The 26,355-nt window shown below is 37.5% G+C and overlaps 1 protein-coding gene across 3 annotated transcripts in view; it reads left to right on the forward strand.

Annotated features, from left to right (window-relative positions):
* ETV1 (ETS variant 1) overlaps positions 8,883 to 26,355 on the forward strand; it is a 97,423-nt gene continuing 79,950 nt past the window's right edge. The window contains exons 1-6 of one of the 3 annotated variants that reach the window (XM_013963162.2): positions 8,883 to 9,293; positions 9,392 to 9,588; positions 9,722 to 9,853; positions 10,692 to 10,779; positions 12,135 to 12,182; positions 21,404 to 21,457. In XM_013963162.2, the coding sequence (XP_013818616.1) occupies positions 9,809 to 9,853; positions 10,692 to 10,779; positions 12,135 to 12,182; positions 21,404 to 21,457 (235 nt within the window). In that variant the 5' untranslated portion in view covers positions 8,883 to 9,293; positions 9,392 to 9,588; positions 9,722 to 9,808. Of the gene's footprint in view, positions 9,294 to 9,391; positions 9,589 to 9,721; positions 9,854 to 10,691; positions 10,780 to 12,134; positions 12,183 to 12,341; positions 12,711 to 21,403; positions 21,458 to 26,355 lie in introns of those variants that run through there. The other 2 variants (XM_013963163.2, XM_013963164.2) reach the window with 2 other exon arrangements.

The raw sequence follows: 26,355 nt of genomic DNA on the forward strand, positions 1-26,355 counted from the left end.
TCTCAAGAGGGACCCTGAGCCAGAAACACTCAGCAAGTTTCCTCCCTGATTCCTGACTCACAGAAACTGTGAGATAATAAATGTGGATTAACTTAAGCCACTAAATTTGGGATAGTTTGTAACTGTGTGATAGATAACTAATGCAGATCTTTCAGGGCAGATGATTTGAGAGACAATGACCTAGAGTGTTCTTGATCAATGGTCAGATATGGAAAGCTTAAGTGAGAATTGATAAGCTCTCAATAAGCTAGAAAAATAAGAATAGCAATGGCGTTGATACCAAAATTGATGCACTACTGATGCCTGTTTGAGCTGTAAGGTTGAGTTACCCAGAATCCAAGCATTGATATCTCACATTTATGTCACGAATGAGTCAAGTAACAAGAGCTATTTATAATGAATGTCATGGCCTTTTCCTCTGTTTTAACTGATAACACTTATTATTTTAAGAATTCTGAGTTATCAGGAGTAGGTGTCAGAATGTGTATATGTAGAAGAAAGAATATCTTTGTCTCAACTCTAAATGCAAAATTATTTTAAATTCTCATTCATATATATACCTGCTTTCTGAATGTCTTTCTGATAATGCCTTCCTTTATGGACTCAAATGATATCTAGAGCAGCAGATACAAATCTTTCCTAACAAACGTAAGGCTCTCATCATAAAAAAACTTATTTTTTAGGGTAGACTATGTTGCTCCAAAATACATTTGATAAACCTATGAGCACTGATATTATTTGACACCAGAGAAACAGGTAGTAATTTCAATTTAGAACATAAAAATGAACCAAGAATAAAAACCCAAGTTGTATTTAGAGTGTGTCTTACAGATACAAAGAAGATTTGCAGCTTTCTTTGATGTGCTCACATGAAATGCCTGTAGTCAAAGGGCTATTTTTAAACTTGAGAAGAAATTCGGGACAAAAGGAACATTTTAAATATAAAAGAGAACTCTCGGGAAGATCACAGAGAAGTGAAATCACTATTACAAAGTTCAAAGACACATTGTTCTTCAAATACCAAGAAGCTGACTTAAGGATCATTGGTGACCCTCATTCTGGGACGGTTTTTCTAGGTTTTAAGGAAGTGATGGCCATGAAGCTGTTCTTTTGCCCCTTTTCAGAAATTGCTCTGTTTTGGACCACTTTTCTGCTTTACTTTTTTGAGACTAATCCCACTGTTGTCAGGCAACATTTTCTGTCTCCTTCAACTCCCAGGCTAGAGTTTTTGAACTCAGTGAGGAGATCCGAATTGCAGGTAATTAGCATGTAGTATCAGGCATCAAGTTGGCTGATCACAAGAGGCTAGGGAAAGGAATCTGAGGTGTCAGTCCCTGGTTGGAGCAGGAAAAATATCAGAGACCAGGAGTTGCTCCCAAGCTGATGGGAAGCTGGAAAATTATTTTAAAACATGGGCAGGAAGCCAGGCAGACCAGTCCCATGTATTAAGGGCCATTCTAAAAGTCAGCCAGAAGGTCATAGGGATAGATCTGTGACCTCAGGCCAAGGAGGACTGACCCAGAGAGGCGGGATCTATTGTTTGACGTCAGAGAGAAGCTCTAACAAACAGGACGAGAAAGGCAACTTCTATGAGTACCAACTCTAAGAGGCAATTTAAATACATTAGCTCATTTCTTCCTCACAGCAATTTTGGAAGATAGGTTTTATATCCATTACATAGATGTGGCAACTGAGACAGAGAGATGAAGCAATTTGGCCTCTGGAGCCACCATTCATATCCATGACTGTCTGATGCCAAATCCTCTTTCACTACACCACTTTTTATTTTCCTATGAGTGATTTTATTTAACACAGTCATTGACTAAAAATAATAAACTTAGGGGACTTCTTTCATAAGGGATCTCAAGAGCATCAAGCACAAACCCTTCATTTAATGTGCTTAAAAATGAAAGAAAGGTCACAGTGGTACAGGTTATGATTCTGAATTATATAATTCAGATACTTTGCTGTTGGTCACATATCGGATCCTTAGAAATCACAAAGAATGTTTATCTGTGTCAAAAATGAAAGAAACCAATACATAGGAGAAATATATTTAGCTCAGTGAATCTTTTAATGTTCTTTTTGATGATAATTTTAAGAATTTTTATCTAAAAGCCATTTGTACGCAGGTAGTCAGTCCTTTTCAACTATCCAGTAAATTTTGGTTTGTTTTCAGAACAGTCACTGCCTACAACATTGCTTACGGAATATCTGAAATGCATTTATATTTGTAGAATAAGGTAATTCAGTAGCATGGTGTCCACTCACTGGTTCATTCATCCTAAAACACTTTCTATATGCCAGTAGCTGAGAACGCAATTGTAGTCACAGTACTAAAGAGTTTATTGAATGAAGGATGGCAGTTAACATTTACACAGAATTTAGAGCTATCAAAAAATGCCAGCGCTGAGAGGCCACAGGAAGGAATGCTGCTAATTCTACCTTGGAGTAAAAAAACAAGCTATACTTCCAGGAAGTACTTTGGAAAGCCTGTCTTGAAAGAGTCCTCCCAAGGTATAATACATTGATAATAAAGTGATTAACTTGTTAGTCATTCAGTTCAGTTCAGTCGCTCAGTCGTGTCCGACTCTTTGCAACCCCATGAATTGCAGCACGCTAGGCCTCCCTGTCCATCACCAACTCCCAGAGTTCACTCAAACTCATGTCCATCGAGTTGGTGATGCCATCCAGCCACCTCATCCTCTGTTGACCCCTTCTCCTCCTGCCCCAATCCCTCCCAGCATCAGGGTCTTTTCCAATGAGTCAACTCTTCACATGAGGTGGCCAGAGTACTGGAGTTTCAGCTTTAGCATCAGTCCTTCTAATGAACACCCAGAACTGATCTCCTTTAGAATGGACTGGTTGGATCTCCTTGCAGTCCAAGGGACTCTCAAGAGTCTTCTCCAACACCACAGTTCAAAAGCATCAATTCTTCGGCACTCAGCTTTCTTCACAGTCCAACTCTCACATCCATACATGATCACAGGAAAACCATAGCCTTGACTAGACGGACCTTTGTTGGTATTAGATTGTTCTAAATCAAGTTGTGTCCCAGGAGAATAAAATTCCATTTCTAAAATGGACCTTGAGAATCCCTTTTTCCCTTTTTCACTAACTTGTCTTTTATATTTGAGGAAAGCACCTCCACCACGCCTGCATCTCCCACCATGGTCCAGAAAACATCTATGAAGATAGAGACTGGTGACCTCTGCTGACGTTTTACTGTTTAAAGTTATCAGTGCCATGCCTTCAAATCTAGAGGAAATGCCAGTGGTCCTCTTTCCAAAGAAAGGTAAAAGATTTATGTTTTGCTCTTTGTTCATTATTTATTCCAAAATTTACAAGTCACTCAAAGTGAAGATTCATGACTATCTAGATATATTGTTATTCTATATGAAAAGTTCTGTGGTTCTTACAAAACTAACTATAAACTGCTAATGTGTTCATCCCTTAAATGGACTAAAAATGACCATAATATGTGCATTTTGTATTAAACCATTCCACTTGCTAAAAGAAAAATGTAATGATCTTTTATGTCACAACTCTAATCAGACTTCCTGTACGGACATGTAACTAATAGTAAGAGATAGGGTGTGTATTCTTTTAGATGATAAAAATCAGTATTTCTGGGTAAATTCAATACTTATAGAAAGAGAAAAATATAGGTATATACACTATACATTATACATTCGCAGTGGGGTTGATATTGCCCCAAGTGTTGAAAATTGGTTCTTGGAAGGATGGATGCTAGTATTATACTAATTTGTGATCTTACAAAGGACTACAGTATATAAGCAGATAAACAGTGTATCCATAATATCAAAATTTAATAGGAAGGAAATTAGGAATAAAAAATGTCCACAAAGGCTCTTTGTGGGGTAATAAAAAATGTTGAGTAACACTGGTGTGTAAGTATATAAACACATATATCTCATATATGAATATATAGGCATCTTTACGCTATTTTTCTTTTAGAACAAAACAGAATATATGATATTCTGTATCTGTCCCTTGCTTTTATTTTTTAATATGCTATATCACATATGACAAAGAATTGATGCTTTTGAACTGTGGTGTTGGAGAAGACTCTTGAGAGTCCTTTGGACTGCAAGGACATCAAAGCAGTCAATCCTAAAGGAAATCAGTCCTGACTATTCACTGGAAGGACTGACGCTGAAGCTGAAGCTCCAATACTTTGGGCACCTGATATGAAGAGCTGACTCCTTAGAAAAGACCCTTACTCTGGGAGAGGTTGAAGGCACGAGGAGAAGGGGACAGCACAGGATGAGATGGTTGGGTGGCATCACACCTCAATGAACGTGAGTTTGAGCAAGCTCCGGGAGATGGTGAAGGACAGGAAAGTCTGGCTTGCTGCAGTCCATGGGGTCGCAAAGAGTCAGACACTGCTGAGCGACTAAACAACAACAGCATGTCACATGTGAAGCAGGATTTACACAGGCCAATACTTGCAGGGATCAGGTATGTGACATAAATAAGAAAAACAAGAATCAGGGAAGAGGTGTGGACAGCAGCAAAACTGATACCCATGCTCCTGTACACAAGGGGGATGTGGGATTCAGCTCCAGTTGATGGTTGCTATGTGGGAATTTGGTCTCAGTGTTATCATATCCTCTGATTTGCCAAGCAATAGTGGAAATACAAACTTTACGTGTTGACACTGAATTTTCCAAGTGTGTCAACATTTTGTGGGTCAAGTGAAACATGTCCAAACTAGTAAACATCGCAGGTCTCCCTTTGGACTTCTGGTAGAGGTACAACCCGGGGTTTCCCCAGAATGATTCAGAAGCTAACTACAACAAAATTCCTTGCACAGAATTTTCATGTGATGTGCTTGCTGGGCTTCAGTTCAGGTCTACTGAAGTAGAAACTCTATGGATCCATCCAGGAATATGAATTTTTAACAAGGTATTTCTTATGTAATCTCAAGTTTGAGAACCAAGAGCACAGCATACTTTTTAACAGCTCTATTACCTCCATAATTGGATGCTAAAGTAAGAAATGATCATACTGTTTAAAAACCATGTCCTTATCGGTGGGTATTGAAGTTGCTTCTACATTCCCCCCTCTATACATAATACTTCAGTAAATGTCCTTTTGCACATTGCTTTAATTTTTATAGATTTCTTAAATCAGGATTACTGGGTCTAATTAAGGTCTAATAGATATTGTACATTTTAGGGTCTAGTAGATACTGCAAATTTACTTTAAAAAGGGTTCAGAAAGTTACATTTCAACCAGAGATATATATGAGTGTCCTAATTCCAACAGTAACATCACTGGACATTAGAATTGTTTTTCTTCTTGAATAAAGATTTAAAAATTTTCTTTTTGTAAATGAAAAATGTATGCAGTTAAGAATTTTTTTAGAAATAATGTTAACATTTTCTCTATTTGAGGAGTTTGGAGATATTTCCTTGCTGAGAATGGCAGGTTAGAGTGGAAGCTAACACCTTGTATACAGTGTCAATTTTATTGACACCTTTACCTGCTTCCTAGGGTCTACCCTTCTCTCAAATCACTGCTTCTCTTCCCACAGGGAGTCCACTATAGCCACTAACTGTCTTTCACCATTCTGGTATATGTTTCTGAGTTTTATGTTCACTTGTTCATTCCTATCTCCACTTGGAGGCTAAAATAGGTAAGACTATTTTAATAGTCTATCTTTTCCTTATTTATTTGATGTAGCTCTGTGTAAACTAGGCCATTAGCAATTTACTATAAAAAGTATTTAAAGAATTATATAGGTTACTGTTTTACTTAATAATCAACCCAATTTGAACAAAATTTTACTTAATTTCAACCATATTAACCAATTGAATCAATCAGTACCCTTAGTTTCTCTTTTTGCTTTTAGAAATGTGCTCTATTTATGCATTTTCAGTTTAATGCTATAATAAATTAACTCCAGAATAATAGTGATTGTTATTTTATTAAACAACAGCAGAGGAACTATAAAGATTTAAATAGCTTTATATGCATGTTAAAAACTTTCCAACCTCAGAAATGGATTTTTATGGGGGGAGGAGGGAGAGAAATGGGCTTTCTCTCAAGAGTTTTAATTTCAAAACCCAAATGGAATTTCAAAATAGAAGTAAATAAATGTCAAAGCCTCTTGGCCTCTGCTCTGCCATTCTGTGCCTGAAATCCTGCCAAAATGAAATTTTCCATTCAAGAAGAACTGGCATTTACTAAGCTGATTTTTAAAGACTCACTTTTAAAAGTAGTGGAAAGTTTGTGCAACTTTGGACGTTTCTCTGTGAATAGAACAGTTGCCTCTGTAGACATTTTCCACAATGATAATGTTTTCTGAAAAACGAATTTTTAGCCCTTTCAATGTCTTCAGCCACTGGGTCTACTGGTTTTTCCCAGTGCCAAGCATAGAAGATAAACAGTAATCAAACTACAAGCTAGTGTCTCACTAAGCACCACGGCACAAAAAGGACAGAGAGAAAAAGGACAGAAGAGGAAGAGAGAGGAGGGAGAATAGTCTGATAGTCCATTTGCTATACAGAAAGATTCATCTCAAAACCGTGTGCTCTTTCAGCAAAACTGAGCTGTAGACTGGCTTGAATATTCAATTGCCGTTAAGATCACACAGTTAAAAGCTGAGTTCGTTTAAAGAATCCATAGAGGGAATATGGAGCCCCTGCAATACGTAATCAAATCCGAGGATTAAGTCTCCGATTCTGTTTGTCAATCCAGCCTAGGTGGGGAGAAGCGGCAGTGCTTTGGGGTGCCTATGAAAGAGTGAAGTTTTGGGAAATGGAAACTAAAACTGTCAGCCAGTGAAAACCTGCAGTGTTCGTAAAGGAAGCTTTAAAAAAATTAATAAACTATGGGATGCGTCTAAGGTAGAAATGAACATTACAGAACGTTGTGAAAAAACTGAAATCCATTTTACTGTTTGTTAGTCTAAGAGCAGTGACTTGCAGCAGCAAGCAAAAGTTCCTAGTTTGTCTTTAACGCTTTCTCGCACCGCTCCTTAAATTCTCTTCCTTTCCTCTTTCGCAGCTCTTCTCATACGCAGTGTACCCTGGAATTAACCCCGTCTTCCTTTCATTTCTAACTCCCGCCCCCACCCCCACCTCCACCCCCGCCCTTTATGCTTCCAGACCCAAGCCTACTTTTCTTCATCTTCTAATATTTGCTGGTTGATGGGGCTTGGAGGAGGTAGCGAGGCAGAAAAAAGTTTTGTGGTTTGCAAAACTTGGGCCTTTGTTGTGTCATTTCCCCTACCGTTCCCCGCCCCCACCACGTGACCAAGACCGGCCGGAATTTTGTGAATGGAGCTGAAAGGTGGGTGCAAGGGAGGGAGAGGCTCCGCCTCCTTCTCCGAAGAGACCAATCTCCTAGCGGAGCGCTGCGGGGTCAGCAATAAACAACAATGGGCTGGGAACAGACGGTACATTATTGGCTGCGGAGAGAACCTCGCGGGGCCTGAGCCCGAAGCTCCGCCCCCTCCTGTTACCCTGGTTACCCGTCCGGCTCCAGCCGCCGAGAAGGTCTTTGGAAACTGTTGCCCAGACTAGAGCGGCTGGGCTATCCCGGGAGTGTTGGGCGGCGGGGTACGCTTCCCGCCTGATTGCACCCTCGGAAAGTACCCGAGAACCTCACCGTGCCGGCCTTGAAGCCAGGCTGCGCCCAAACCTGTCCCCGGCCGGGGTAAATGTGCGGTTCCTGCTTAAAATACTCTTAGGTGCGCGCCTTAGGACCGGCTAACTCTGATTTACTGCTTTTAAAGAACTCACGGTGTGTGCCCTTGCTGTCCACAGTTATTGTGTCTCCCCAGTATTAAGGTTTTTAATATTATTATTAATAAAAAAAATTGACACTTCCATGGGTCCGAAATTGAGTCTTGTTCGCTCATACTGCAGTTTAATATGGCTCCATAATGTTCCATTTAAGGAAAAACTTTCGATTAGAAATTGAGAATTGTAGCACGTCTCCCAACAGGCTGAACAGCTGCCGAAAACTTCCTTTGGTCTTTAGCTCTGGTCGCCACCAGGATCACAAATGAATTTTAACACCGCTGAGTCCCCGGTGCCATTCCGAGGCCTCTCAGCCCCGGTTGGGCCGAGGCTTTCTTAAGTGACTCTTTACAGCTCAGCCCAGTTGGAGGGTCAGGCAAGTGGTTTCAGAATTGCAGCCCTCCCTTTTTAACGTCCTAGTCATTGTCCTTGAAACCCGACTCCCCTTCTCCCCTCGCCACCAATTCCTGGCTCTAGCAGTTTAAAAACTGGAGAGGAAGTGAAAGCGTCAAGTACAGTAAGTGACACCCTCCGCCTCCGTGTATACACAACAAAAGCTCAGGAAACGTGCGAGTCCCTAGGATATCCGAGCCACCTCAACCCATCCCTGCCCCTCCCCACTTGCACCGGGGACTCGAAACACCTAGTTGCAGTGCACACGTGGGACACGTTTTTATTTTATACTTTTCCTCACTTAGATAGCTCTGTAGTTCTCTCAGTTCCCTCTCCCAACGCAACCCCTTCTAAAAAGCAATTCCTCTGCTTCTCCCAAGGGCTTTCCCCACAGATCTTACTGTCTCATGAAAGACTGACTTGAGGATGACGTTTTAAAAAAAAAATGTTTTTGATACACCATAACGGTGATGATGGGCGTTGAAAAACGGGAAGAGAACTTGGGCCAAAAGCTTAATAGGAACGAGGCTGTATTGCCAGGTGGGTTCCTTATCAGGTTCAAAGTGGAGGGACTGGAGATCTCGAGGGAGGTGAGGTAGGAGACTAAGGACGCATGGTCTTGGAAGATCGCGTTTCAGAATATATACCTGGCGCGAACGAAAGTGCTTTAGGAAAGTGCTTCAGCCGGATAGTGGACCAAACACACCAGTTAGGACAACTGGTGACTCGATACACATGGCTTCGGTGTCCCCAGGCGCCTTAACAATAAGCAGCGGGTTAGGACGGCAGCCGATTTGCTCTGTGGAGTTTCCAGGCTGCGGTCACAGCGCCGGCAGGCACAGCACCAGCTTGGGCAGAGGGGCGCGGGAGATTCACGAGAAGGGGCAGCGAGCCTCCTGATTGACAGCCCGAAATCTGATCTTGTGAAAGAGACGTGGAGCCAATGGGAGGCAGCGATCCATCAGTTTGGATTGGAGGCCCCTGGAGGAGAAGTAGAGGAAAAACCACCGAATTGAGCTCTGTCAGAGGCGCTTTCGGCTTCCAAGGGGGAAGTGCTGGGCAATAATTAATGTTTTTATTAAAATTGGAGGGAATTTTTTGCAGCCGTTCGCCTAGCGTGGCTTTCAGGTGGGTCTTTCCTACAACTTTTTATGTCTCTCCAGATAATTGCATGGTTGTGGGTTGCAAAAACTATCCTTACGAAAGAGGTGTCTCCGTCTCTTTAGTCCCGTTAGGTGCAAAGCAAGTCTCGCTGATCGCCATTGCTAGTTTTGCACACGTTTGCGAATCAGAGCTGCCCGGGGTACACCGACCGCGCAGGGAAACATCGAGAGTGAAAATAAATACATCGACTCTTGTTCGAATTTTTGCTACTAAGGAAAATATGTAAATTGTGAACTCTCTTGGCTCTCTTTGGATCCAGGTGAAGGAGGCTGTGTAGGGAGGGTTATTTTTGTGAATGGGACTGTCGGAGGATAATTAGCTATGCAAATTCAAGAGCTTCATTCATGATTTTTTTTTTTTTTAAGCCTAAAAGCCATCTTGTTCCCCTCTAGGTTGATAGAAGTCCAGATCCCGAGGAAATCTCCAGCTAAATGCTTAAAATATAAAACACTGAGCTGAGATTTGCGAAGAGCAGCAGAATGGATGGATTTTATGACCAGCAAGTGCCTTACATGGTCACCAATGTGAGTGATCAGTTCGAAAGTTGCTGTTTATAAACTTGACTCCGACGGAGGGGGTGGGGGGAGGAGGGCGAGTGAGAAGGAGAGGGGGGAGCAAGGGGGTTGGGACTGCAGATACTTTATCTGCTTTGTTGCCACTGTAGGGCGACTCTGCTTCTAGAAGCCCAGTCTTCAAAATGAGCTTACCTTTCAGTGATTTGGATAAGGCATAGTTTTGTTTTTAAGACCCCCCCCCCCCTTTTTTTTTTTCTGTTTAAAGTGCTCAAGATGAGTGGAAGAGGAGAAGGAGGGCAGCAGCAGCTGCTGCACTCAAAGTTTCTGGCTGGGTTTGTCTGCCACATTGAAAAGAATGAAGTTGAGACAAATGCTGACACTTTTTTGTTTACATGGGTTTTGTTTCCTTTTTTTTTTTCTTTTCTTCTTTCTCATTGTCTCTCTTATATTTTTCATTTCATCACTCTCTTTTTGTTCTTTTTTTAGGGGATTATCTGAGAGAATAAACTTCAACTGTGTTTTAATCTAGCTTCGATCTAGCCTAAAAACGACTTTAAGTGTAATTGCTTAATGTTGTTTTGATACATGAATCTATGACTGATACACAGTGTATTCAGATCGCACAGGGAAGCAACTCTCCCTGGCTGTTGAATTCTCAGCATACGCTTTCACTGTCAAATGAATACAGAAAATGGATATTGGGGTTGATTCCATGGACTTTTATTTTTCTGTTTAAGGAGAGCATCCAGTAGACTTATGTATGCCTGTGTGTGTGTGTGTGTGTGTGTGTGTGTTTGACATCTGAGGTTTACATTCTTTTAAAAGAATTTTATCTTTCCCTTTGTAGAATCAGCGTGGGAGAAATTGTAACGAGAAACCAACAAATGTCAGGAAAAGAAAATTCATTAACAGAGATCTGGCTCATGATTCAGAAGGTGAGGTTTGATTTAGAGCTGAATTCCCCCTCTTTACCTGTACTTCCCACCCTCATAAAGAAGAGAAGCATTCAGTCTTACATTAAGAATAATAAACTTTCAAATGATTGCATTTAAGCAAAACTTGTATTTGGAGCAATTAATGTGATGTGAGAGTTTGCTGTTTTATGGCCCTGTCACAAACTAATGAAAGAAGGAAATAATAACTTAAAAGTGACATCCTTCTTTTAACCATTTTGTGTTTAAATATGTTTGTCCATATGGCGTATAAGTAATCCCATACACTAAGGTAACAATTTGAAAATACCCAACACGGAGGAACAAATTAGACAGCTTAATTACTCTTTTCTCCTGCATTAGAAGTTGAGCAATATAAGTGACTGTTTGGTTTCCCATCTCCTTACACTAAACCATATACTGTTACCAAACTTTTCAGAGATGATTTTGATGACCGTATGGTGTGGTCATAATATCTTGTTTATAGGCCTTTTAAGTGGTCAGCGAATCATAATTAAGGCCTAATTAATAATTGTAATATATATTTAGGAAATTAAGTTGAAGATTCTTTCTATGAACTGTTGATAGGAGGTCAATATGTTATCAATTATTCCAGCCATATGGGGGCATTCATAATAAACTTAGATTTAATTATCAAAGTTCAGTTTGCCATTTAGATTAGGTATATTGAATTCTCGAACTTCTTCAAATCTTCATATAAATAGGAATAAGTTACACATACCTCTCCCTCCCCAGTGACAGAATACACAATTTCGGACTTGATAATAAGCAGGTGCCAGGGAGTTATCTCTTTACTTTTGTAAACCTATTAGTATAGAAATTTTCTTCTAAAATCTTGTATTTAATAGTTGTCCCTTTGAGTTTTGAAGCAATGAACCTCAAAACATATAGTACTTTGAGAATTATACCATGTACTGTTAAATCTTTGATAGAAGATTTGGAAGACAGAAATAAAGTGTTATTTAGTCTTTCTGATTTTTCCCCTACCACTATTTTAGCAAGAATTGAATATGTTTAAAAAAAGTTTCTGAGGATAGGCACACCTTTATCTCAACCTTTTTTGACTTCTACTCTAAGTGTGTTGTTTGAGGTCTCTAGGCTTATTTATTAAGCTGTGTGTTAAAAGGGGGTAAAAAAGATACTGAGAAGCATTGCTTAGTAGGCATCAAAATGGGCAGGATTATTGGTATAATTATGTTATGAACCCTCATTTCTTTATTGATGCCCCTCCCCAAATTAAATTGATCTATAGGACTAATTTCATGACAAACATTTCTATTTAATGTCACCTAAAAGGTTTTCAAATCTTTTGTTTATGTCTTTGACTTGTTTTTTAGAACTCTTTCAAGATCTAAGTCAATTACAGGAAACATGGCTTGCAGAAGGTAAGGCAAAAAATTGCTTTCAAAGGAGGGGAAAAGCAACTCTAGAAGGGAAAGATTAAAAAAAAAAAAATCCTGAACTTGCTGTCTTAATGTTCAGCCCAATTAATTGAGCTCTAAAAGAGCCACCTCATGTGTCATGCATACATTAGAGCCTCTGATGAGTTTGTCTTTGGGGAATCTGGGACTGCACTACCCAGTGTCATCACAAATTACCAGGAGAAATTGCTTCCAGCTCACAATCACATCTGCTTTTGGCAAGAACTAATGCACCAAGACTTCAAGTTCTAAGCCTCTGTTCAGATTTTAATTGCAATTGATCAGGTTTATATTATTGTACCTCGAGAGACCTCCTAGAGCCAGAACCCGGCTTGCTGTTTCCTTTAGAGCAGCGCATATCATTATTTGGTGTTCTGGTGGAGGACTTTTCTGATGGCAGAAATTAGTTTCACTGGGTTCATCGGGACGGGATGCTTCAAGATTTAAGTGCAAGTGTCTTCTTTCCACCTTGCTCGCAACACAGAACGTTAGGTGTGTATCCAATGCTAAGGATATCTATGGCTTTAAAATAAACCTTAGGGGGATTGGAAGATTTTTAAAATGTTTTCTGTGTGTTACTATGATGTGATGTTTGTTGAAATTGACTTTTGCCATTTTATTGCTTATATTAGGATTTATTTAATGTAGTAAGGAGGCATTTAAAGGCATTGCTTTTAATTTTGATTGCTTTTTGATAACATTTTGTGTTGCCATCTATTGTATCTTTTATTGTGTGAAACTTTATTTTATAGGAACAAGGAGATACTGCTTCAGTACAGCTTTGTGAAACTTGAGATATGTCTAATGTTGAGGGACTTTTGTTGGTGTCTATAATTTGAAATTTTTCCTTTGGATTTGTTATGCTAAATGTGAAATAATAGTTTTATTATATTATGTGTCTTGTGGGAAACACGAAGAGAAAATTATAGATATTTAAGCATTGAGTATAGTTGTATTATTTCTATCTTTACATTATATGGGAAACATGCAATTTTTGGAACAGATTTTTTTAAAGATGGTTCAAAGAAGAGAGAGGGTCTTTGAAATGGAATTGAGCATTGCTGTTGCTACTTTGAGGCAGCCTGCTGTGTTTTTTCGGTTGGTCTTGCTTGTAGTTGATCAAATTGCTGTTAGCATGTAAAATAAGTTTCTTTGTGTTGCTGATATCCTAGTTTTTCCAAAGAGCTCCTACAATCTTTATGAAGCTTTTAAGTTAAATAATAGCTTTTCCAGAAGCCCTTTGAAAGAGTGATTGTACTTGTATGTTAATGAAAGTTTTAGTTATATTTAAAGGTCATTTTGCTTGTCTCTGTAAATGAAACTTACTGCAATAGATTACTTATTATTGCAACATAAACCATACATTCAAACATAACTTTCTCAACAAAAATCTGCACAGAGGCTCGTGCATGAACTTTAGTCTGTTAAGTTTTGCAGAGTTGAAGGTTGTAAGAACATTACATTTATGAGGGAATTTATTCGCTTTTCCAAAATACCTTCTAATATCTATTTTAATTGTTCTAAAAGGTTTGTTGGTTCTTAAGATGTTCGAGTCTCACTGATTCCAAATCAGTGCACTTGCTGGCAGATTTTGAATGTGCATAGCAACTCTGTTCCTGGAATTTAAAAATGTGGAACTGTGACAGACTCTTACCATTTTTAATCACTTTCAGTGCAGTGTTTCACTTTTGACTTGTTTTGTTTCTTTGTTACTCAGATAAGTGATTTGGTAATTTATCTGAGTTTATTTTAAAACTCGGCCCTGAATATTCTTACCTGTGATAATTAACCTGACCTATAAATTGGATCTGAAGATTTAGTTTTCTATAAAATAAACCTAGAAAGTGATTGATGTATTTGAAAGAACATGGACTTTTACTTGGAAAAGAATTTATAAGCTTAAATAAGTTCAGGGATTAATCCCTGGAGTGTTTTATTGAATAACCAGCTGGGCTCCTTTTACAAACCATGAATAAGACTGCATTTTAGAATAATTTAATTCTATGATGATATAAGCATTAACAGTAACTTGATTTTTAAAAAATCTAATAGTAAGAAGAAAGGTGAATTTTTCTTTTTATTATTTGTTAATGAGTTGCACATTTATTTTTCCTTTTAGCAATTTTACATAATTATGATATTTGCATTAGCATTTTAACTTATTCTACATCTTGATCAACATTAGCTGAGATCTCAAAGTTACATTAGTTTATTCGTTGCTAGCTAGATCTGTTCATTTATGTCCTTCTGGACATCCAGAAATCAAACATTGCCAAGCTGTCAGACTGTGAACCGTTTACTTATTTCTTTTCATAATGTTTTATCTCTAAGAAGGATACCATAGAATTTAAGGCATCTTGACCCTTTAAAAAAAAGATCATTAGCAATTAACCAAGTTTCTCCCCTGAGTAAGAATCCCATTGGAAAGTTAAACAGGTCTAAAAATTTATTAGACAGGAAAGTCAAGTTAGTTCTGATGTGTCATAGAAATTTTTTAAAAAATAATCAGAGTCCCTGAATACTTGGGAAACAATACATTATCTCAGGTTTAATTTGTTTTTTTCCTATAAGACTTTTTATAAAGTAGACCCAAAGTGCACCATGAATTAGTCATAAGTAAATTATTATACATTATGAAATGTGTTGTATGTCCAAGGAAAAATTTGGGGTAGATAAAGCAAGATTTGTATGAGGGTGAGGTTGGAACCATTCTTTTCGGTTCACTAAAGTGTTCTCCAAAAAATAAACTTCCATTCCCCCCCACCCCCCCACCGCAATTTCTGAACAGGGATCAAAAATATGTTTTTGAAGAATATAACTTTATATTAGTATCACTTTTGAAGTACTAACATTGCAATTTCAAGGTTTGTGTTTTTTTTTTTTAACATATATGTCACACTTTAATCACATCTCATTCTGAAGAAAATTGTAAAGGTAATGTCTTCAGTGGCCACAGTAGCAGTTAAAAAATGGAGAATGTGCTTATTTAAAATTTTGCCAAAGCCACTTTCTTATGTTGTCATTTTCCATGTACAATACTTTATTGATTCTTTGACTTTTGAATTAGATTGCCATTGACAGAAAGGCAATTCCAATTATTTGATCCATGAAATAATGAGTTCAAATGTCCATTCTAATAACATCTTGGTAACATGCTTTTTTAGTGGTGCTTTAAGGAAAGATATCCTAGTAATTCATCATTAAAATGGAACCTTTTGTATGTGGAGGACAGAAATAGAAGGATGTAGAAGTGAGTTAAGAGGCTCACATTTTTAAAAGTTACTCATTAAAGCTTACCTGCTAACACAACTTAGAGCGAAATGATACATTTCATATGTAGCTGATATAAATTTATAGCAACTTCTGAGTGTTATTTTTGATGTTGGTTTAGATGTCCGTGAGGTTTCCTTTCGTCAGTAGTTTTAAGGATAAATGTCAACAGTGATTCGCTCCTATCAGGGCAGATGGTTTTCAGTTGTGATGTAAGTTAAATTTCATGCTGCCATGAGTCAAAGTTGTATCTCTAAAAATAACTTTTCTACACTAAAGGTTATTATTACCTCATGCCCTTGTGCATCTGATCTAAGCTTTTTCCTTTTGTCTTCTGTGACCTTCCATTAATAATCAGGTTTGCTGAAAAGCAGAGATATCATCGTATCTCCTCAACTTTAGTGGTTGATACTAAATTTATATTCAAAATCATTTATCATGAATTTCCTTAAATGATATGTTGTTACTCAGTATGCATAGTGTCACCCACAATACAAAGCTATTACAATGCATTCATTTTTATTTTTCAAAAATTAGACGTTCTTTTTGAAATCGAACATAAATTGCATATGTACTCATAGATTTTTTTTTTCCCTCCATGTGATGCAGTTAGGAGAAAAGGCTTAAAAACTTCATTATTTTGTGTGGTTTAAAAAAAAAGAGGAATTGAGAATTAGACATTAAATTACAGAAGTCCATACTTTTTCTTAGTGTTGAGTAAGAGTCATTGTGAGGGGGCAAGAGGGAGCTACTGCCCATCTTTTTCTCGTACCATGAAATACTCTAAACTATGAAACAAAGACTTCTTGTTTGGACCTGATTAAGGCATAGCAGTTGGAATAAACACATTCTATTTATCAGCATTTATTGATAATATATAAATGCATTTAATCTAGAATCTATTTGCAAAATAGAAATATTGGTTAAAAATAAAATTTGGATTTAGTATAGCCTAGATATAGTTTTTCCAGAAAGTCTTAATATATGCTAATGAAATTACTAAGCTAATTCAGTTACAGAAAATTGTACTTTCTTAAATTTCATAGGAAAACTTTATTCCCTTTGACTGGTGTGCAACATTGTAATTAATAATAATAACAATAATAATAGAAGTCAGCTCTCAGTACCTTACAGAAAATGTTTTGCTAACAGCAACAGCTCTGAGCTACGCTTAAGTTTTCAAACCTCTATATAAGTTAAAGTTAGGAAACTGAAGTTGATTCGAGGCTAAAAACAACTGAAAGTTACTGTTTTCTTTCTCTTTGAGCATACAGAAAGCATGACTTTATCAATATTAAAGATTTTTCTGCCATGGAGGAATAGCCCCTTTTTTGTGCTGTTTAAATATATTTATACTTCTGCATTAATTAATGCTTATACATTGGTACAATCATTTTAATGTTAAAAGCGGATGTGGTGTAAAACCTGGCTTAGAGGTTTCATGATTATTTCGTTCCATGGCCTGAAGCTTCATTGTAGGATTAAGCAAAATACAACCGTGTGCAGGTTGATTTTCTTGTTGTTTTATTTAAAAGAAAATTTAAATTTCTTCAGAGAAACTTGTTTCTTACCCTGTGAGAGGGAAATGCTATGAAGTTAAGCAATAGACTATTATAATCTTAAAATAAAAAGAGCATTTGAAGAATAAGCAAGGAAAAAAAGGCATTTCTTTAATGCTTTGTCATTTTTTCCCCTTTCTCTTTCCTTCCGTTCTTTCATCCATCCATCCATCCATCCATCCATCTGTCTTTCCATCTTCTTAGTTTTATACATTCAAATTTCTGTGACAAGTTACCTTATAAAGCAGGATGGATTGAATATATGTAAATGTATATATGGATTTCATTTTGTCATTTATTTAAACATATACATTAATGGATCTGAACTGTATTTGAGATAGAGCAGTAAAATTGGTGTGTTTATATTGCAAGTTCAAGTTGACTTGCCTTAACTCTCTGGAAGGGTGTGACATGAAAAGATTGCGGTTGAGCCACATGGCTCATGCTGGACTGTGTTTTTGTGAATGGAGGCAGAACTCCAGTTCTGCCTGCTTGTCTGGAGGAATTGCCGAGGAGATCAGCTGTCTCATTCACGGGCAGAAAGAATGACTCATACATCTTCCGCCTTGTTTGGCTCCAGGTCATTGTTACAGTGGATAGAACTGGTTTTAATTAAATATTAACCCCTTTTCAACTTGACATTTGTGTCATTTGTAAGTTTTCCACTTTTCCCCTAGCTTTAAAAGAAAACCCAACAGGCGCCTAGTTTGTAAGAATAAGACGGTTTTTGCTTGTCTGCAGCCAAACTTGGAAAATATTTCAACATTCACCTTTTCTTAAGTAATGATTACTGCTTTAGTTGAACGTTAAAAGCAAGCACAAAAGAGAGACAAACTGTTTAAAAATTGTCTGCTCTCCATCTCACCCCCCTGCCTAGGCAGTGTTAGTTAAGAAAGTATATATTAAAATTCAAAATAAGGATTAATGATTCTGTGACATCAAGACTGTCGTTAATATTTTCATGATTTTCTTTCTCAGAATATATATTGCAATGTAATAAGAAAGACAAGGAGAGCGGGGGGAAGGAAAAAAACAACTTTCGATGATAATCTAGGTAAAGCAAATAGCTGAGAGTGCACATACTACGCTTTTAAAGCCGAAGTCCTGAGACTTGATGGCAGCTTGTCTATTAATGCGCAATGAACTGACAGAAGCGCTCCAGCTATTACCAATAAAATCCACATGCTTCATCTTCTTGAAAGCCTTTTATTGGTCTTTTGGTATATACTTTCTCTTCCCCTTTCTTATTCTTCCCCTTCCTCTTTAATTACAGTGTGGGAAAACATTTTCATTCCCCAAAGGTGATTATTCCAAGCATAGTTTATAATAGATAGTGGTAAAATAACTATATATATATACACACACATATTTGCATATATGTATACATTTAGTTTGGCCTCTATTGTTAATTTTCCTCTTTGGAGTGGGTATGGCTTGCCACAAATTTTCAGGCAGCTGTAGTTTGCTACTTCATAGCATTTTCGTGAATGGAGGCAAAAAAGGAAATGTATAATATGAGTGTGGCAATACTTTGTCATATTTTCCTTGCCCAGATCCAACTTGTGTTTTTCGTTAACTGCTTTCCTTTGACTCTAACTTGAAGTTAGAGATAGACTGAAGCCTTTGTCTATTTAAGTGGCATGCTGCTTCATTTGGTCTATTCGGTTTCTTAAGATTAGCTTCTGTGAAAATGTGAGTCATATGTTTTTTGTTAAAATTCTGTAATATGTTCAGGCACAAGTGTGAAGTATTTATTCAGTATGTTAAGGAGTTAGACTAGAAATAGCAATTCTTATTCTTTTTACAAAATTGTTAGTATGTAGCTATTTTCTGTCTCTGTGAGGTATAACTTCTGATTTCTTCTCTTCCCAAAGTTTTGCCTCTGCCCCCCTCCACTGTCAACAACCTTCCCCTCACCCGCACCCCACACATAGGCCAACATATACTACTTACCCATCAGTTATTTTTATACCTTTCTTGTAGTGATATATATCATGGAGTTGCAAATTTGTCTTATGAAAGTAGAAAAGTCTGGCCTTTAGGACATTCATACCAGCGTATTCTGTTACAAATATATTTGTTACTCACTTGCTATTTTTAACTATTCCTGTAAAGGGGTATTACGTTTTTATTAGATTCTTGTAAATGTTGGCTTTTTAAAAGCATAGTAATCGCTGTGGTTGATAACTTTCCATCTCAATGGTTATCTCTGTTTAGCCATTAATTTAGAGCAAAAACCAAAACGTGTAGATATGATAGAAAAAGTGTATAGGATTTGATTCTGTCTGCCCACTGTCATTTATTAAATAAATATTTCAAACATTTTTGTACTTTTTTTGGTGAAAACACTTTAAAGGACATTTGTCTACATAATTTGTGAGTCTTTGAGAAAAATGAGGCTTACTGCAATGTCAAAAAATGATTATAACTAAGAGAATACTAATGTACAAATTTTAGCTGTGATTTTTTTTCCATCTCCAATCTAATTCATTAGAAGTGAAAATACTAAACTTGCATTGTAGTAATTTTAGTAGTACTTGTGTATGAAAGGAAAAAAATGGTGGGTGGTGGAGTTTAGGAAAGAAGAAAATATGTAACATTTCTTGAGTATCTGGTATTGTGACTGGCATTGTGTTTAGACTATTTCATTCAGTCTTCATGAAAAATACGTATTATCACTGTTAAACTGATGACTAAAATGGAGTTCCAACACTGTTGCACAGTTTACACGGCAGAGCACAGAAAAATGATTTGATAGTTGCTTGATTTGGTTAACCTTGGTATCAGATGTTAGTGGAACCTGAAGCAAGTACACCTTTTCCTCCAGTACTGGCTGGTGAAATAGGCATCAGTTCTAATTTGGAAAAAAAGTTATTAATTTGTCTCATTTCCTTTAGTGGCAAGGAATGTAATTTATCTGTAATAAACTTAAGTATTGGTAAACAGAAGAAAGTTGTTAGAAAATAGCTGAATGTCCTGCTGCATATATTTTGGCAATTTGCAAGATTATCATTTATTCTGCTCTTGATATATAACAAATTTTTTTCAACAAATGTTTTTTTAAATCCTATTAAATAAGCTGACACACCAGACATTTAAATTGTGTGTATGTTGTGTTTCTTTCTTATATAGAACTTTTTAAATATCGAATTTCTCTTTATATGGATTTTTTTTCTTAACTCTATTACCAACCCCAAACTTTTTCAATAAACAAAGACTGATTATTTTCATAAGAATTCCTCATACAGAATAGATACTTAAAAAAAATTACATCTGTTTTAATATGACTTGATTAGATAAGTTTCAGGATTAGGTCATATTAGCAAAATAATACTAGCCAATCAGATTATACCTAAAGTTAATTAGGATGGTAACTCATTATATTTTTGCCAAATTAAAAGTGACCCCACTTTTATGTAGTTTGTATGTGTGTAATTGTGCATAGTTTTGTGTGTATATGGAAACTTGTTTTTGTGATATTATGTCAATTTGGAACAGGTTATTTTGAAGCCTGAATTAACTGTGATAAAAATATTCTAGAAGTAAAAAATATACTTCTGTTTTGATTGCTGAATACATTAAGTTCTTGCTATTCATCGTTTTATTCCTTTACACAGGGAAGTCATGTGACATTATGACTGATGAAATAGTGATATTCTTTTTGTTAGTCTTGAGTGGTCAGCTGGAAAATATTGTGAATGAAAATATGAGGTTTATTTTTATTAATTATTATTTTTATGATTGTGACCATAATCACTGAGGTATAATATTTTATTCCATATGACCAAAATCAATGACTGTCTTTCATGTAAACAACTTCATCACATATTTTGGCCAAATTTCGGGCAAATGTTAATTATGGTAGTCTAGCAGTAGGCCAAACACATCGAAAACAGACATTTCTAAAAGGCAGAGGGGTTTGTGTAATACTACACATCGTTTGAAAGGATTCTGTGATAAATTTAAATGGGCTGCTTAAACATCGGCAGTAGGCGAATTAAAATACTTCTTACTCCATTCTTGCCAAAAACACTGCAGCTAATATAATTCCTATAGCTGCTTTTATTTTCATGTTTCTTTTATTTCCATGTGGCAAGTAAAATGCCGAGGAACTACAGCTGCCACCATTTTCTTTCTGATTTATGTGTTTTCTGGTTGACATTGATGATTGCTTCTATTTCCCTTCTTGACTTTTGCTGTCAATACCATTTGAAATAGGAGCTCACTGGCAAATAATCGTAGGTTTGGTCTCAACCTAAAAAAAAATCTCCCATGAGAGATTTTGCTTGACATTCTTTACACTTTGGCAGTTTCTCTCTTAATTTCTTTTTTCATTTTTTTTTTTTCCCCCTTCAGCTCAGGTACCTGACAATGATGAGCAGTTTGTGCCAGACTACCAGGCTGAAAGTTGTAAGTACCGTGTGACTCATCGCTTGAATTTGTCTTTGTTTCCTCCTCTTATTCTTTCTCTGGGCTTGGTCTCCTCTTCCAGCGTCTGTTCTTGGTTCTGTGTCCGTGCCTTTTCAGCTTACAATCAGGAGGTAACTGTATTTGTCTGGTTGTGACCACAGAATTCCTCTGTGATCTGGACAGTGCTTGGGAAAACTGGCTGGGCTTAAAAGAGGATCCTGTTCCCTATTTGGTTAATATCCTTGGAGGAGAAGCAGGGTGCGAACCATGAATGCTCAGGTGTTTACTTTCAGCTTTCCAGTGGGTCCACCAGGAAAAGTCGGAATACTGGTGGGAGACAGTACAGTAGTTAAAATCCTGACGAGATTTGCTGTATGACGTAAAAATCTTGGAACAAGCATTCTTTGGCTTACTGTATTATTTTACATTGATGAATATTCACTTGCTTGGATTTCATTTTTATCTTCATTATTTGCTTCCTGGACACAGTGACACAAATGAAAGTTGCCATTGGCTTCCCTTAGAATCCCTTCGGTGTTTCTTTCCCTGAGCCTCACTCCAGGGCCTTTCAGAGGATACAAGAGAAGTGATTCAGGGGTTCTACCCCTCTAATAGCCCAATGAGCATTTTGCCTGTATAAACATGGTTGCCTCGGAGTTTACTTCTGATATTTATGGTTTGCCTCTATTAGCAAACTGCAGCTATTGGCCTGAGATATGAATAGTAAAGAAAAGGGTACAAATGCCATTCTGATTTTAAAACTGATCTAATACATTTTGTTCTCTTATTAATTTTTTATTAAAAAATTTTTTTAAATGAACATGGCGTACCCTGCCTTACTTTTATTTATTTTACTTTTTATTTTTTTATCGTTTTTGGCTGTGCTGTGCCTCATGTGGGATTTTAGCTCCCTGACCAGGGATCGAACCCATATCCGTTGCATTGGAAACAGGAAGTCTTAACCGCTCGACTGCCACAAAAGTGTCATTTTTGTTCTTTTAGCACCATTTAAAGCTCTAACTTGTTTCATTTTTCCAGACCATTGACAGTTTCACAGGAGGCAGTAGCAAGAGCAACAACAGATGCTTAATACCTTATAACTTTTCAAACTCGTATTTTCACACCTAATATCATAAATCTAATACAAATACCTGCGTTTCTTTGAGTAACAGATGTTTGTGTGCAGTGTTTTCAACTTTTATGTTTGAAATCTTGTTTCCCAGGTGTCAAGGGTTGTAAGAGGTTTCTTCCAGATTCTCTCCCATTTTACATAGTTTAGTTCAGCATCATTAAAGTTCTTTTTCATTTGTGGTGAAATATATGTATTCCAGAAAATTTTCCTTTTGAACCATTTTTAAGTGTGCAGTGTGGGGCTTCCCTGGTGGCTCAGATGGTAAAGAATCTGCCTGCATTTGTGGGAGATGTGGGTTCAGTCCCTGGGTCAGGAAGATTCCCCTGGAGAAGGGCATGGCAACCCACTCCAGTACTCTTGCCTGGAGAATCCCATGGACAGAGGAGCCTGGTGGGCTGCAGTCAGTCCATGGGGTTGCAAAGAAGTGAACACAACTGAGTGAGTAACACTTGGGGGCAGTCACACTGTTGTGCAAACATGAACACTATTCATCTGAACTTTCTCATGATCTCTACTGAAACTCTCTACTGTACTTACTAAAAATTAACTCCCTACTTACCCTACCCCCAGCCCCTGATACCTGCTATTCTATCAATTTAACTTCTAATCTGAGAAAATAATGTTATGTACTGCTTGGTGTCTGAACATAGTTATTAGACATAGGATTTCCAGAAATCTGTTCAGCTAAGATACAGACTTTTGTTAAAGACTCTCAGAAATTCCCAGAAAGATGATGGCTAAGGATAACAGCCTAGCAAGGCTTCCCCTTCTTTGATAAAGTGTAGGAAGAGAATAGTCACATTTCTGCATGTCCTTTCCTGTTAGGAACCAGAGTTCTTTCTAAATACTCTACCTGTCATCTGAGAGGGAGAGTTAGTCTCATGGAGTCACTTTACATCTGAAAAAATTGGTAATTTTAATACTCTGCTCCCTGGTGGTTCAAACTGTAAAGAATCTGCCTGCAATACAGGAGACCCGGGTTCAATCCCTGGGTCAGGAAGATCCGCTGGAGAAGGGAATGGCAACCCACTCCAGTATTCTTGCCTGGAGAATTCCATGGACAGAGGAGTCTGGTGGGCTACAGTCCATGGGGGTCGCAAAGAGTCAGATAGAACTGAGCGACTAACCTTTCACCTTTCACAAATGCCTAAAGATAACTGTTTACACCTTTTTTGCCCTCTCTAAGTTTTTCATATTCTTGGTTAATTCATCTTCTTGAACTCAGTTCTCTTGGTTCACAGCATATGATTATTTTTCTTTCTCTTTTTACTCCTCTGATTACTCCTCGGAGAAGGCAATGGCACCCCACTCCAGCACTCTTGCCTGGAAAATCCCATGAAAGAAGGAGCCTGGTGGACTGCAATCCATGGGGTCGCTAAAAGTTGGACACTACTGAGCGACTTCACTTTTCACTCCTCACATCACGTATCTACCTTCTCTCTCTTGCCCAGGGTTTTGTCTGCAAGCCTTTCCTCTTCTTTTTCATATGCCGTGCCTGCACAGTTCCATAGACCAAGGGTCTATATCTGTACCATTCAGTATAGTAACCACCCACCAAATTCGTTACTGAGCACTTGAAATGTGGCTAATGAGTCTGAAGAAGTTAATATTTAATTTATTTAATTTCTGTGATTTTAAATTTATGTGAACACGTGGCTATCGGCTACTGTAGTGGTAGCACGGTTCTGTTGAAATAGGTCTCCTACAATGCTTATTGTAGGGTTGGTCTCCAGTCTGCTTCTGTCTATTGAATATCTGCCCCTGATCCCCCACTGGGGTCCTTGTGCAAATTAGAACTACGCAGCACCTCTGGACTCATCCCTTCCACCCTCAGCTGAGCATCAGCATAAAACACTGTTTAAGCAACACCCCCTGTTTTCCACTGTGAGGCTTCACTGCGAATTCACATTCACTAAGGCCAACAGTGAAATCTTTCATTTTTTTCTGCCCAGCATCTCTCTTCAACTTCTGTTGCCTAAGTTGATGACATCACCAATCCAAGCGGAAAACCTTTAATTTATCTTCAGTCCCTCCCAGTTCTTTATCATCACTCCCTTTGGTTACCAAGTTGTTAATTCTACCTCTCCTCTCAGGAGTATCTTAATTTCATGGTCTCATTTCCATTTCTCTTTCGCTACCTTAATTCACACCCATATTCTGCCTCCACTGAACTTGTGAATCAGCCTTTCTATGGGGGTCCTTGCCTTCAGGTTTCCTTCCATTCTGCTCTCTGCAGTGATACTGATGCACAGCCATCTGACTTTGTTAATTTTCTTTGAACTTCTTTCAGCACAAAATTCTAATTTAGCTGTACAGAACATTATTCCATGTCCTGGGCCTTGGCTACCTTTTCGGTTTTAACTGTTGCTTTCCCAGTACCCTGTCCCTCCCCATTCTCTAAACTTGAAGCTTTCTAATTTTTCAGTTCCCTCAAAGAGTGAGCCCTTTTATGCCTCTTTACCTTTGCACATGTTCATTTTGTTTAAAATTTTTAAGATCTTTCTTTGCAGTCTGCGGCATCTCCAGCTTCAGATTCAGTGGAGACTTCATCATACTGAGATCTTTCTTGACGTTTCTTTGCATCCCTAGCCTGCAGAGTTAAGACTCATGACATCTTGAATGTTTCATTTATTATTATATCTTAGATACATGTCAGTAAGACTGTGAACTTCTTGAGGATTAGGAGCATGTCATATTCAGTATGCCTGGCCTGTTTTAGAAGCACAGGAAGTAAAATTGTCATAACCATGATCAGCGTCTTAGTGCTTATTTTCATTCAAGTATTTTCAAAGTCCCAATTTCTTTCTTAAGGTATAAACATATGATCATGCCTTAAAGAATATATATAGCTTTCATCTGGAAAACATGCCGAAACCATGAATGTGTATCCAGGCATTTTCAGAATGCTGAAATTTTCCTTCAATTAGTGAATATTTACAGTTTAACAAATATGGCTCTGGGACTTCTGAATAAAGAACGTCATTATAAAGGGAAACCTATAAACACGAGTAAAAATAAATCTGAAAGAGTCTACTAAAAAAGAAAGTAGAAGTGCAATTTATTCAAGTTTCATTGAAATAAAGGACTATTGTTCTGATGATGGTGACCAGCTAATTTCAGTCTTTGCTGAGGATGGAATAAGAGGGATATCATTTTAAAAGAGGAATAAGGCATATGGATTAGATTCTAAAGAAGACTTCTGGGTGGAGAAGTTTATCAAATATTGGAACTGAAAGGCTATATTGTCTTCTAAATGCCCTTTATAAATGTTTGATACTTGCCTGTCTGGAGAAGATTAGTGGGGCAGAGGGACCCTATCTCTAGGAGCAGAAAGAAGCTACATCCTCTCTGTGTGGCCCATCTATTAATTCTATGGGGCTATTTTTTTCCGTTGTGAATAATCAGATTTCCTTACATACCTCAATCAAATAAAATGCTTCTGTTTTTGCTTTTATTGCTTTAGCTGTTTGGTAAATGTAGGCTAGATGAATGAATGGCAAATTTCTGCCCAACTTTGTATTATAGAACATACGTTTGACTGTAACACATATAAACATATGTAGAAGAGTAGTGACCAGAGCATTCAAAAAATCTGAAAAGTGAAATTAAACTCTAACACTTGGGTATTTTTCTAAAAATTTTCCTGAACGTTCCTTATTTTTGTTTATAAAGCATTTCACTCAGAAACCTGGAATTTTAATGATGTCATGCCATAGTCTGGTAACCTTTCAAGGATGCTGACTTTCGAATCATATATAGACATGAA

Source organism: Capra hircus, chromosome 4 (genome assembly GCF_001704415.2).
Source record: "Capra hircus breed San Clemente chromosome 4, ASM170441v1, whole genome shotgun sequence".
NCBI lineage: Eukaryota > Metazoa > Chordata > Mammalia > Artiodactyla > Bovidae > Capra > Capra hircus.